The 13,998-nt window shown below is 35.0% G+C and overlaps 1 protein-coding gene across 1 annotated transcript in view; it reads right to left on the bottom strand.

Moving 5' to 3' along the window:
- The window catches only part of ADGRL3 (adhesion G protein-coupled receptor L3), a 765,791-nt gene that overhangs the window by 463,704 nt on the left and 288,089 nt on the right, over positions 1–13,998 (bottom strand). Inside the window, exon 4 of the mRNA XM_005868883.2 lies at positions 5,065–5,268. Within this exon, the coding sequence (XP_005868945.1) occupies positions 5,065–5,268 (204 nt within the window). The remainder of the gene's footprint in view (positions 1–5,064; positions 5,269–13,998) is intronic.

Here is a 13,998-nt window from a genome sequence, read left to right as displayed (position 1 = left end):
TGCCTGGGTTGCGGGCACATCCCCAGTGGGAGATGTGCAGGAGGCAGCTGATCGATGTTTCTCTCTCTTCGATATTTCTAACTCTCTATCCCTCTCCCTTCCTCTCTGTAAAAAAAAAATCAATAAAAATGTATAAAAAATTATGAATTGAATTCTCCGTCTTTGTTTTCCTGGTACATAGTGTAGTTCCCAGCATACATTTGCACTCAACCCATTATTAAAAATAATAATAATAATTATTATTATTATTAATGAGGGCAAAAATTAAATAGAGTTTTCTCCTTGCTTATAATTATAAAAGCATTCCCATCTACAAAAAACCCAAAATGGAGGAAAAAGGGGAAAATTAATTATAGAGTTTTATTTGATTCTCAATAGACTGACAATACAGGAGCCCCTTGAAAAAGCATTTTGGCTCTTGCAAAAGGTAGAGTCTATGACTTGTCAGGATTGAAATGCTTTAGCTGTATTCTGAGAACACTTGTATGGACCTGCACATCAAGCATGTCAAACTCGCGGCCCAAGGGCCACATGCAGCCCACAACAAATATGTTTGTGGCCCAGCTAATATAAGAAATGTTTTAATAAAAATTCTGTAACTTAATTTTTACAATATCCTGTTATACATAATTATTAATAACAAACTACAAGGTTCGCTAACAAATGATTACTATAATCATGTTGCATTCATTTCCATTACGCGCCTTATGCGCAGGCCCACCATTTCTCTCCCCTAATACTAGCAGCAAATATCTTAGCAGCTAATTGCCACGTCATTAGTCTTGGACTGATTTGTTTGTTGTGCGCAACAGGAAATATTTTGCTTTTGGAGAACAAGAAAAATATGTTTATTTGTGTTACTCTTATTAATTTGTGCAGTTATTCAGTGTCTGGTAAGTTAATGTTCAAGAAAAATATTAATTTTTATTACAATGCTCTATTATTTCATGTTAACGATTATTCATTTATTTCAGCCCTTTGTATTCAGCATGTCTCTATCGAAATAAACCTACATTTCTATGAAAATTGAAGCTTTTGTTTTTTTTGCGGCCCACATAAACTTAAACCTTGTTTATCTGGCCAGTGTTAGCCTTCAAGCTTGACATGCTTGCTGCATACTATATGTGCCTAGCAGGAGGGTTATGTGTAGATCATCTCATTGAACTTTATATGCAACTTATGAAAATCACAATTAAAGCATAGGAAGTGCTGATAAAAAAAACACAGTAACATTCTTTTAGCTTCAAGGAAAAGTCTTGATATCTAGTCATTAACTGGGCAATCTGCCCTCAGACTTCCTTCTGCTTTAATATGCTAAAGAGAAACATGTCTTCTGTGAACAATGCTTTTCTTAAATCCCTTATGCTTTGCTGCTCTACTGTGAAGTCCTAATTCCTCTGAATCTAAACACTCATTAACTCTCAAGAACTATTAGCTATCTGGAGTCAAATGAATGAAAAGGGGAAAAAAAGAGTAAAGTTTAATTTCAAGCCAATGAAAGGGTCTTTATATGTTTTATTTTTTGTTGAGTTGTTAAGGCTGTTTTAATTGGGTTTCTTACTTGCTTGTCTGGCTATCTGTAGAACAAACAGGGGTTAACAATTTTTAAAGTAAAATCAATTTCATTTTTCAATCAGATTGTATTAATCTGTCTTTATTACTTATATTTATTAATGAGTTTTCTGTAACTTTAAGTATCTTGTTTTTATAACAGACTTGTTTTTGTTTTGAGAAAGGTGTGGAGGGGTGGAGTTTACTGACATTTTCTTGTTTGCATTCTTCCCTGTTTTTTCAATTTGAGGAGCTGAAGGTAATATGGTATCTTTTATTTCAATTTCACTTTTAATACCTGTCCAAATACTTTAGCTCTATGTACTATTGTTACCATCATAACTAGCTGGTTTATTAATATTAATAGAAAAAAATAAAAGGGAAGGCCAGACATTATAAGCGTGGTCATCTGGGCAGCTTCTGTAGGAAGCTGCAACTTTATACTCCAGTATAAAGAAACCACCAGTCCATTTCCCGCAGATACTGGGAAAGGGATCAAGCAAAGGGGTAAATGGGCGCATATACAGTGAAGTTGGGGTGCCATAGGGAAGACACTTGCCTGTCAGTCTAGCTCCAGCCTGTTGAACCATGGATTGCCTAGAGGGGTGGAGCCACTGCAAGGATGTGAAATCCTGAAGGATTCATTTGTTAAGCTCCTAATTAAAATTCCCCCCCAAAAAAGAAAATTTCTCTGTCTTGCGCCTCTTGTTTCTCTTGCATTGTTCCTGCTTCCGTGCACTTGCGTCTTCAGGGGCCTGCGCTAGCCTGCATGTGGCCCTAGATGCCGCATGGCCATGACCCCACACTCAATGGACTGGAGCTTGGAGCACAAGCTAAGCTAGCCAGATGCTGGACTAGACTGGGCTTTAATATGGAGTGAAGACCCTGGGCAGTGGCTTCAATCCCAGCTCTGCTGAAGACGAAATGGGGCTCTTTCCATGGTGAGACGGAGGGAGAGGGGACCCTGAAGGGAGCCCCCTTAATTTCACATCATCAATAAAGCTTTTCATGATACCTGATCCTCCCTTGGGGCCCAGAAATTCTTGTTCCCATGGCACCCCAAGATGCCTACTTCCAGCAGCAACAGGTAGGGACAACAGGAGGGCACCCCATAGATAACATGATCTTCTGTATTAGGAAAGATTATGGCCCTGAAACATTTGCTTGTTCTTCTTTGTTCTTCCTATGGAGCACTCAGAGATGACCTTCAGTTGCCCTGTGTCTCACTGATAAAATTAGTTTTTCAGAAAAGCAACTTCCCAAAAGTATTGTCTCATCATAACAGATTAACACAATTCTGTTGGCTCCTTTTAAATCACATTTACCACAGTATCCATTTATGAGATCACATGAAGGCTGCCTCAGACCATCCTTTCCATTTCTATCCAAAACAGAATATAATGTTTCTATTTTTAAACTGATATAAAAACATAATTCATAACCCATTACTACACTGCAACCTCCCACATACTGGCAAAAAGCAAAATCTCATAATATAGAAAAACCTCATTAAGCTTTAAAAGTTGGGGAATGTTTAAATTCAGCCAACTCTTTACAAAAAGTTCTATAGGGGAAAACTATTGTAAATGACCTATATTCTAAATTTTTTCATAAGACATAATCCCCAGTAGGTAGGGGGGTTTGGGGGTGTGTGTATGTGTGTGCACACACGCACGTGCATGTGTGTTTGTATTTATGTTCATTGCTGATTTAAATTTTCATATCATCTCAAAAATTAAACTTCATTTCTGGATTTCTATTTCATTAGTATTAGAAATTGTGAGAATGCATTTGCATTGGAGTAAATTAATTAATTTTATATTATTTTAGAGTATAAATCAGAAGTCAAAATCGTGGTGAAAACTTTCTGGGAGGAATATAACAACACCCAATTTCTGCAAAACAAAAAGCAAAAATGAAAAAAAAAGTTCTTAAAGAATGCTTACTGTGCATTTTCCTTGAATTTTTAGAACACCGAGTCAATTTTACATGCTTCTGTGGAAGTTCATGTTCTCACCTACCACTGCCCCTTCCCCAATCATCACCACCAAGGAAGAAACGCTAATCTGAATAGAAAGATTCTCCGACATCAACTGAATGATGTGACTGAGAGTGGACAGTCACTGTGAGTGCCATGTTTCCCATATACTTACTCTTTCTATGTGGCTGCAGTAATTGAGGAGTTAGGTTTAACTTTCACAGGTCTGTTAAATCTCAAATGGATTCATGATGCATCCCCCTTATTCCCTTAACTGAAATAAAGTATTCCAACTTTTTTTTATCAGAGAATTATCTAATGGGGTTTAGAAGCTCAACTATTATAGTAATATTTCATGTTCCTTTGCCAATATTTCTTGTATGTATATCGTTTAACTTTCACAGGTCTGTTAAATCTCAAATGGATTCATGATGCATCCCCCTTATTCCCTTAACTGAAATAAAGTATTCCAACTTTTTTTATCAGAGAATTATCTAATGGGGTTTAGAAGCTCAACTATTATAGTAATATTTCATGTTCCTTTGCCAATATTTCTTGTATGTATATCCCCTTATAGAAATTGGGAGAGGTGACTGTGTTTTGGGACAAGACTTGATATTTATGGTTCAACAAGCCAAATGATTCCTAGTCTTTTTCATGTTGTGGAACATAAAGAAAATTATAAGTATTTCTAATACTTAACAGGTTTATAATTGTGAGTAAGCAAAACAGAGTTTATTTTGTGTTATTATTTGTTAATTATCATTTTCCATATGAACAAATTTAAACAATTTTTGCCCACCACATATTTATATATTAGTATATTATATTCCCTAGGGGAATTTAGAGGGAAAATAGTGCCTGTATGGAATTTAATGAGAAAAAAGAAAAGTTACATTGCCTTAATATATATAAAGATAAAATAAAATATAAAGTATTAGGAAAAAGTAGTATTGAATTCTGTGCAAATATCATGTAACATTCTCCATGGAGCTTCATGGGCTGTACGGCTCCCATTCTACTTCTCAGCTGCAGAGACAACGTTATAAACAAAGGAATTTCCCACACTTTCGTATGAAAATTAGCTTATTCCTGTAGCCATCACTTTTCTATCCCCTTTCATGCTTTCAAATGTCTATACACAATTCCTAACCAAGATGTTTCATCCTAATCTCAAAATTGTGGTAGTTTCTATCGATGAGAATGTTTTTTCAAAAATGATTGGATGTGTTAAAACTTGTATTTTACAACCACTCAAATTCTGTAAGAGTTGAAATTCTCACTCAAAGTAACTTTAAATTTCCTGTGTTCCGCAAAGACAGTTCAAAATTTAAGGTCAACATTTTGAAATAATAACGAGGCTCTAATGTAGAATAAGCATGCATTGTTAAACAGCTGGCTCGGATACAACTAAGAGCAAATATCAGCCACAGGTATATGAAAAGACACCTGTAAGCCTGCCTGGGGCTGAGCTTCCAGGAGCCCCTGCCCAGCCACCCCCAGCCCTCGGTCCCACCTCCCACCGCTGGCCGCACCTTGGGCTGGGATCTGAGCTCCTTGGGCACCTGGACCACGAACTCCTCTGGCAGCTCCACGGGGCCCTGGTCCGCGATGAGCTGTGGCGCGCTCTGCAGTTGGCTGCTGGAGGAGATGTCTGGGTGGTAGAGCGCCTCCTGGGTTGCGCTCAGCATGTCGCAGTGGAGCAGCGAGGGCTGGATGTCTCTCAATGTGCTTGCCACCTGCGGGCACCATCAGACTCCACTCAGCTCAGGGCCGCCTCAGAGGAGCCTGCTACAGGCTATTCCCAAGGCCGCTGTCAGCTGCCGGCCATAGGCCCCATACACCAGCCACCCCAGGCCCCATTAAGACAACCCTGACCTGAGGAGATCCTATCTCCTAGGCTCTAGTGGGATGATGACTATGTAGTGCTGTCCAAATTAAACACTACCTTAAATAAGCCAAACACCTCACCCTAATCCCTAATGAGGATTAGAAAATTAGACATAATTATTGAAAACTGAGAAAGCTACTTGAAAAATTTAAATATTGTCTATATTTTTATAGATTCACAGCATTCTGATGCCAATTATGGGCATTAATATCTATAAGTGTAAAAAAAACATTGGTTACTGAACTAAATATTTTCACACAAAAAGCTTCTTAAGGTAACGAATGAAAAAAGTTTCAGAGGTGGTTTTATATTAGTTTAGTTTTGTTTATTGTACTGTTATACTTAACATGGATTGTTTTATATTTATTTATTTTTCAGGTCATTAAACATTTTTTTGAAAGATACTGTATTAAGATCCGTGATGGACATTAAGGTGAAAAGGATATACACACATTTTTGCCATTTACATACACAGTGATTTTACTGACAAATGTACATATTACATCAATGAGTAAATATGAAAGACCAAGACAATAATGAAAAAAAATAAAATTTCACATATATGATTTTTTTAATAATTCACAAAACAGTCATACATCATATGCTATGAAAAAGAGCTAGTTAAGTACAGGATTTTTTTCTGGTGAATTGGTACATAAAATATACATTTCTCTACACTAATTGCAACTAGTGTAATAAATAGGAATGATAATAAAAATGTCCCTGCCAAAATAAGAAAAAGGCTTTACAAGAATAAAGATTTTGCTTTACACAACTATTTTTAACATACTAGAGTATGCATATTTAAAACACGTGAATAATGCTACATGACTATCATTCAATAGTCAGGATAGAAACTAAGAAATTCAATAATGCAAGAGAATTTTATAATCTTTCTAATACTGGAAGTTTATACAGTGAGACTGTAATTTATTGATATATAAAATATTTGAACGTTAAGAATGAAAACACATTTTCTTTCAAATCACAAGAAATATTACAACCCTATGGAAAACAACAAAAAATAATATAAAGAAATCTGTCAAACCATCCATTGATTATGAAAAAAGATTAGATTACAACTAAGAAAACAACATGTTTGCTTAAGCTCATTACAATGTATGAGTACCAGGCAAAAGATAGTGTAAATGCTATTTTGATAGTTTGTGTGAATGAAAAAAGTGTCAAAAAAGAAAACAAATTTTAAGGCCAAAAAAAGTTGTGAAAATCAAAATATCTAAGTAAGTGCCTCCTTTAAAGTTTAAATCCAGTGACGTCTCTTTTAACTTATGAAATATCCCTCTCCTTGTTGCCCCAAATGACAATGTGACCAATTTTTAATTATTTTTTATACAGATACATATAGGCATGCTTTCCCTAACATCTTTATAACTATTCTATGAAAGAAATTTAGCAGAAGATTATAATGCTGTATTAGCCTATAAGCTTCAGATATAAAAACATTGAAAGATTTCACCCACAGCCAAGTTAACAAATAAGGACATGTGGAGTGAGGAAGTATTGTGCTCCATTCATTCATTCAACAAATATTTACGGAGTTCCCATGATGTGCCAGCTCCTTTTCTGGGTACTGGAGATTTTGGTAAACAAAACAGACCACATATCTACCTTAATGAATCATCCATTCTTTTGAGAGAGAGATTATACAAATGGATAAGTAATTTTTAAAGGGGACATCTGTAACACGTTCAACAATAAAGATACATTCTAAAAAATAATTTTTAAAATACCATATAGGAGATGAGCAATTTACAGAAAGTTTAAATAGGGTAACATGTAAGGGTGGGGGTAAGGGGGAGAGATCAACCCAAGGACTTGTATGCTTGCATTTAAGCCTAACCAATGGACACAGACACCAGGGGGGTGAGGGCATGAGTGTGGGGCGTGGGAGGGCAATGGGGCCATAAGGACACATATATAATATCTTAATCAATAAAGAAAATAAATAAATAAATAAATAAATAGATAGATAAATAAATAAATAGTAAAAAAAAAAGGCTACTCTGTTTACGTTTTTATGGAAGATTTGTCTATGGGAGTAAAATTTAAACTGAGATCTCAAGTTGCTAGTCATAAGAAGCAGGAGTGAAGAGCACTCCTGGCTGCTGCAAAGCCCTCAGGCTGGAGCCACCTTGATGGGTTCAAGAAATAGCACAACACAAATATCGCATGACCTCACTTATATGTGGAATCTAATGAACACAATGAAATTGACCAACAAAATAAGACCAGAAGCATGAAGTCATGGAACAGACTAGGGTTGGGGGTTCAAGAAGAGATAAACCAAAGAACTTATATACTTATATGCATAGCTCATGGACATGGGCTATAGGGTAGTGAAGACCTGGTGGAGTGGGAAGGGGCTGGAGGAGAGGGTAAAATGGGGTAAAATGGGATATATCTGTAATAACTATCAATAATTACATATATATAAAAGAAATAGCACAATGGCCAATGAAGCTGTTATGTGTAGTGGACTGGGAGAAGAATGGTAAGATTTGAGATCGGAGAGGTTAGCAATAAGTAGATCATGAATTTTGTAAAAGAGGGCTAATAGTTTAGTTTTGGGGCAATCAAGCATCTGTTCGGAAGGGAAGAATAGGGTACAATAGCAGGGCCGAGGGATGGGAATAGTGATCTCTACTGAATTATAGATCAATTATTTCAAGAAACGTTAATTTCTAGAGTCCGCAGAGAATAACAATTGATTTAAAATGCATGTAGAGTAGAATTACCTGAAAAAAAAGTAACAGTATCTGTATTTAATAAAAGAATCTTAACTTAAACAAGAAATAAGAACATGCTCAAACTAGAACAAGAAAGCAAGGCCTACAGACTTAGAAACAGTAGGTATGGATCAAAGAATAAAATTATTTTATGAAGTTTGAGGAATACAAAATACCAGGAAGTGAAGTAGAATTTGACTCCTGTGTTAAAGGAAATTAGACTCTGATGTGTTCTATGAAGCTGGAATATATGGTGTCTATAGACTTCTTTAAATTCAACATCTCTATGAAAGGAATCCAGAGTACCTGTCACTGAGAGCAAAAATGGAGGGTTGTTACACTGTCCATATGGAAAAGGGCTATTAGAGCCAAAATCTTAACATTTGGCATAAAAATTATTGTATCTGTTAAACTTACGGTACTGTATAACTTTGGGGGAAATATTTGAGTTATAAATATAAATGTAATTTTTCTTCCTTAAGCTATTATAAAAATATGTCTTCAAGATAAACAGTTTTGAGACTGGTATTCCATTAGGACCATGGAATCTTAAGTCTGGAAGGAATCATTCAACTAACATGCTACATAGTAATCCTCAGATCATCCCTGCTAAAAATCTCTGAAATTTCACACGAAAAGTCCATGATCACTCTGTCCTTGAAACACCCAATTCCATTTGAAGGAGCAAGTTCCTCATGTCAAGAATGGCATTCTCCACTCACTTATCTAAATGCTACACAAATGGGCTATGCAAAACAGATCAAGCTACTCCTAGAAGGCACTTGTCTTCAGATATTTAAGCTAGCCTTTACATCATAAATGTCCCATTTTTTATCTAGAAGCATAAGGGAAAAGGTTTCTTTAAATTAAAAAATACCTCAGAATGTTATAGCATTAACTATAATTTCAAGGCATCCTCCCCCTTATAACTTCTATCTCCATTTGAGACCACAATTTCAAACTCCGTCATGTGTAATTCTAAGGTGTCTCAAGTATTTGCTGCTGGGATAGAAAGTAATGATAAGGCCAACACATCTTGTTCTTCTTTCTAATCTTTTCCAAAGAGAGAAAAACTTCGTTCTTATCTCCTTTAAAAACTGTAACACTAACAACAAATTTTCTGAAAAAGAAATAAATTGATCCCATTTACATGAAATAGGAATAAATTAAAGGAGGATCAAGATGCCTACTCTGAAAATTACAAGACACTGATAAGAGAAATCGAGGAAGATACAAGTACATTGTGTTCATAGATTGGAAGATTTTATATTGTTAAAATGTCAATACAACCAAGAGCTATCTATAGATTCAATGGAAAAGATTCCAATGGTGTTTTTATAGAAATAGAAAAAAATACTCCTAAAATTTTATTATTCATTGAATAACTAAAGAAATACTGAGAAAGAACAAAGCAGGAGGAATCACACTTCCTGATTTCAGCTATACAATAAAGCTATAGTATGGTTTTGGCAACAACAAAAAAATAGTATGGTTTTGGCAAAAAAAATCCTGACAAATATACCAATGAAACAGAATCAAGAGCCAGGAATATATGACTAATATTTGACAAGTGAGCCAAGAATACTAAATGGAGAAAAGATGGTCTCTTTAATAAATCGTGCTAGGATAATTGGATATTCACATCTAAAAGAATGAAAATTAACACCAATCACAAAAATTAATTCAAAATACATTAAAGACTTAAATGTAAGACCTGAATACATGAAATTCCTAGAACAAAACATGGGAATAAAGCTCCTTGACATGTGTCTTTGTAATACTTTTTTGGATATGACATCTAAAGTGTGAGCTACAAAATCAACAATAAACAAGTGGAACTACGTAAAACAAAAAAGCTTCTGCACAGCATAAGAAATGATGAAGAAAGTGAAAAGACATCCTGCAGAATGGGAACACATTATTTCCAAACCATATATCTGATAAGGGATTAGTATCCAGAATATCTAAAGAAATCATACGACTCAATAGCAAAAAACAAAGAAACAAACAAACAAAAACCCACAATTGGAAATCACCTCCTGCTTATAACACTGGCTATCATAAAAAGACAAGCGATGACAAACGCTAGTATAGATGAGGAGAAAAGGGAATCCTTGTACACTGCTGGTGGGAATGCAAACTGGTGTAGCCACTGCGGAAACAAGTATGGATGATTCTCAAAAAAATAAAAATAGAACTATCATATATCCAGCTATTCCCCTTCTGGAAATATATCCAGAAGAAAAAAAGAAACCATTAACTTTTAAAGATATATGTACCCCATGTTCATAGCAGCATTACTTATAATAGCCAAGACAAATAAAACCTAAGTATCAACCATTGGATAACTTGATAAAGAATTTGTATTGTGTATATACAATATCGTTCAACCATTAAAAAAAAATGAGGAAACCCTACCATTTGCACTAACATGGATTGAACTTGAAGGCACCACGCTAAGTGAATAAAGTCACACTGAGAAAAACAAATACTGTGTGATCTCACCTGTGGAAACCAAACCAAACCAAAACAAAACACCACATAGATAAAGAGAGCACACTTGTGATTACCAGAGGTGGGGAGAAGAGGAATTGAAGAAAGACAATAAAAAAATAAAAACATCCAATTATCAGATAAATAACTAGCAGGGAGTAATGTATAACATGGTGAATCCTGGTAACACTGCTGTATGATGTACAGGAAATTTGTTAAAAGAATAAATCCTAAAGTTCTCATCACAAAGAAAAAGTTTTTTTTTCTACTTTCTTTCCATTTTATTGTATCTGTATGAGAAAATTAATATTAGCTGAACCTACTGTGGTAATCATTTCATAACATATGTAAGTCAAACTATCATCCTGCATGCCTTAAACAAATACAATGATATGTCAATTATTTCTCAACAAAACTGTAAAAACTTACATATCTAATCAAGACTTCATTTTTATTTAAAAAAAGGATTCACTATTTTTTTTATTTTTATTTTTTTTATTAATAGCTCCCCTCCACCCGGTTCCCACCCCACCCTCCGCCCTCACTCCCCACCCACTGATGGCATCCATAGGTGCATGATTTTTGTCCAGTCTCTTCCCGCATCCCCCACACCCCTTTCCCCCCCCCAAGAATAGTCAGTCCACTCCCTTTCTATGCCCCTGATTCTATTATAATCTGATGAACAGAATAAACTGGTGATTATAATAGAATCACTTTTTTTAAAAAATTTCAATTGTGCCCTAGCCAGTTCAGCTCAGTGGTTGAAGCATTGGCTTCGGATCCTGTTAGATTTCAGTCAAGGGCACATACCTTGACGGGGTTAATATGGGAGGCAACCAATTCATGTGTCTCTCTCACATCGATGTTTCTCTCTCTCTCTCTGTCTCTCACCATCCCTTCCACTCTGTCTAAAATCAATGGGAAAAATATCCTCCGGTGAGGTTTAACAAAAAAAAAAATGTGAATTGCTTTAATCATATAATATTTAATATTCATTACAAGTAATATGAGTTATTGTCATAATCAAACTGTCTACATAATTACTTCAGATAGTTTTACTACTTAAACACTTTGATTCTGCTTTACTCAGTGGCAAGTATGCAATATGTAATTAATATTTCATAACCTGCTGAAATGATCAAACTATTTCCCCCATGTTTATGTATAGGCTCCAACATCAAAGAGTATCATAGAATCAAAGTTCCTGGATATTGGTTATGGGAAAATATGAGGCAGGAAGAAAAGGAAAACTAAAAAGCATATAAAAGGCAAAGTATTTCTGATGGTAGTACCAGAGTTTTCATCTTATCTGTGGAACTAATAATTGAAATAAGTATCAAAAATATCAGATTTCAATGTATATACCTTCAGAGTTCAATATTTATTTATAAATATTAATTTTAAAATAGTAAATGAGTATTGTTTCTAACCAATTTCAACCATTTCTGTTTTATTGTTCCATAGTTGAGGAACTATGTAATTCAGTCAACTATTTAGCTTCTTCCTCCAAACATCTATTGCTCATTATATTGAGCTTGGAATCTAGGCAAAACAACGCTCTGCATTACTAAGATATTTGTAAGGTGATAGGAATAGCAAAAACAATATATCAACTGAGTTAATTTATCAGAATTACAAATGATATCACTTTCATATATTAATAATATTTCTCAACAAGTGTATTTTAGGGTAATATTTTACCATATCATGTGGAGTTATTTTGTTTTTTTGTGTTGGTTTTTTTGGGGGGTTAATCCTCATCATAGGACATGTTTCCATTGGTTTTCAGAGAGAGTAGAAGGGAGGGGGAGAGACAGAGAGAGAGAAACATGGATGTGAGAGAGACATCGATTGGTTGAGACCCTTCAGTCCACAGGCTGACACTCCAGGGAGCCAAACCAGCTAGGGCTCTTGTGGAGTTTAAAATGTACTAAAATTACAACTATAACTTTAACTTACACATTCAATTTTGCTTTTCATTATTACCTTCTTAGATACACTATCTATCCTCCTATAAATACTTGGGTAATCCTTTGTTCAGGTTATCCTTCTTGGTAAGAAACCTTTTTTCCAACTGCTCAGGCTTTCCCATAATTTTCCCAAGCTATTCACTATATTCAGCTCCAAATTTCATACTATTTCCCTTCATTTCTGTACTACAGTTCAAAATTCTAATAATTTAAAAATCTTATTTTTTTATTTCTTAAGGTTAAGCAAACAAAAATTGCTTTCTGAAATAAAAATGTATAAATTTTGCTTGTTTTATTTTGTGATATTCTAGCTAATTCATACATTACAATGTACATTCCTACATTGTTTTGGTTGGTTTATTTCTAATTTAAATCAGGTCCACAAAATAAGGCAAACTCTCAGTAGGTTATTAAAACATCTTTAAAAAAAGTTTTCATAAGATGGTTAGGAGAGTCTGAGTGTCTTTTCTAACAACTATTTTAAATGTCATTTCATCATTAGATTGATGGCTCTGAGTCTATTTCCATCCTAAAATTACAGGTACTACAGGGACTACTATCTATGACTCACTGGATTATTATATGTATTCATTGAGCTATTGTGTGCAAAAGTGTTCAGCTAAGAGCAGAGTGCTAGTAAATTTAGAAATTATATTGAAATAACAAATGGCTGATTGATAGGGAATGTCTAATCCAACCTCTGTGCTTATTTTCAACTTTTCTTTTAAGTAAAGGTACTTTTTCCAATTGAGCTTCCTTATGCATACCTGAAAGGCTCTACTTTTCCCCCAGCACCTTCATTTTGGCCATATAAAAAGATTATATCAGTCCTGATTTCTCCCTAAGGCATAATTGTTTTTTACAATATATATACTGACTGGCCAGATTATTATGACCACCCCATCAGTACAATGAAGTGAATTAGTTATGCAAATAATAATAATAATAAAACCTTGAGAGTATTTGCTTAGGAAGTTTTCAATATTCAGTATTTTTGGAAGTGTCAATGAAGTACTGATGGGATGGTCATAATAATCTGGCCACTTAGTGTGTGTGTGTATGTGTGTGTGTATCTATGTATATGTGTGTGTGTATTCCTATCTAATAAAAGAGAAACATGGTAATTAGCCGTACCTCCGCTACCCTTCCCATTGGCTAATCAGGGCGATATGCAAATTAACTGCCAGCCAAGATGGCGGCCGGCAGCCAGGCAGCTTGAAGTGTACATGAGGCTTGCTTGCTCCAGTGACGGAGGACTCCAACATTCCCTGCCTGTTGCTGCCGGCCATGAGCTTGCAGTTTGAAACATTGTTACAAATATAGAAGCTAAACAAAACCCCAGAAACCTGCTTTCAGCCAGCCGGAATC

The sequence above is a fragment of the Myotis brandtii genome, unplaced genomic scaffold, assembly GCF_000412655.1.
Source record: "Myotis brandtii unplaced genomic scaffold, ASM41265v1 scaffold28, whole genome shotgun sequence".
NCBI lineage: Eukaryota > Metazoa > Chordata > Mammalia > Chiroptera > Vespertilionidae > Myotis > Myotis brandtii.
This window is presented reverse-complemented; position numbering and strand designations above follow the sequence as displayed.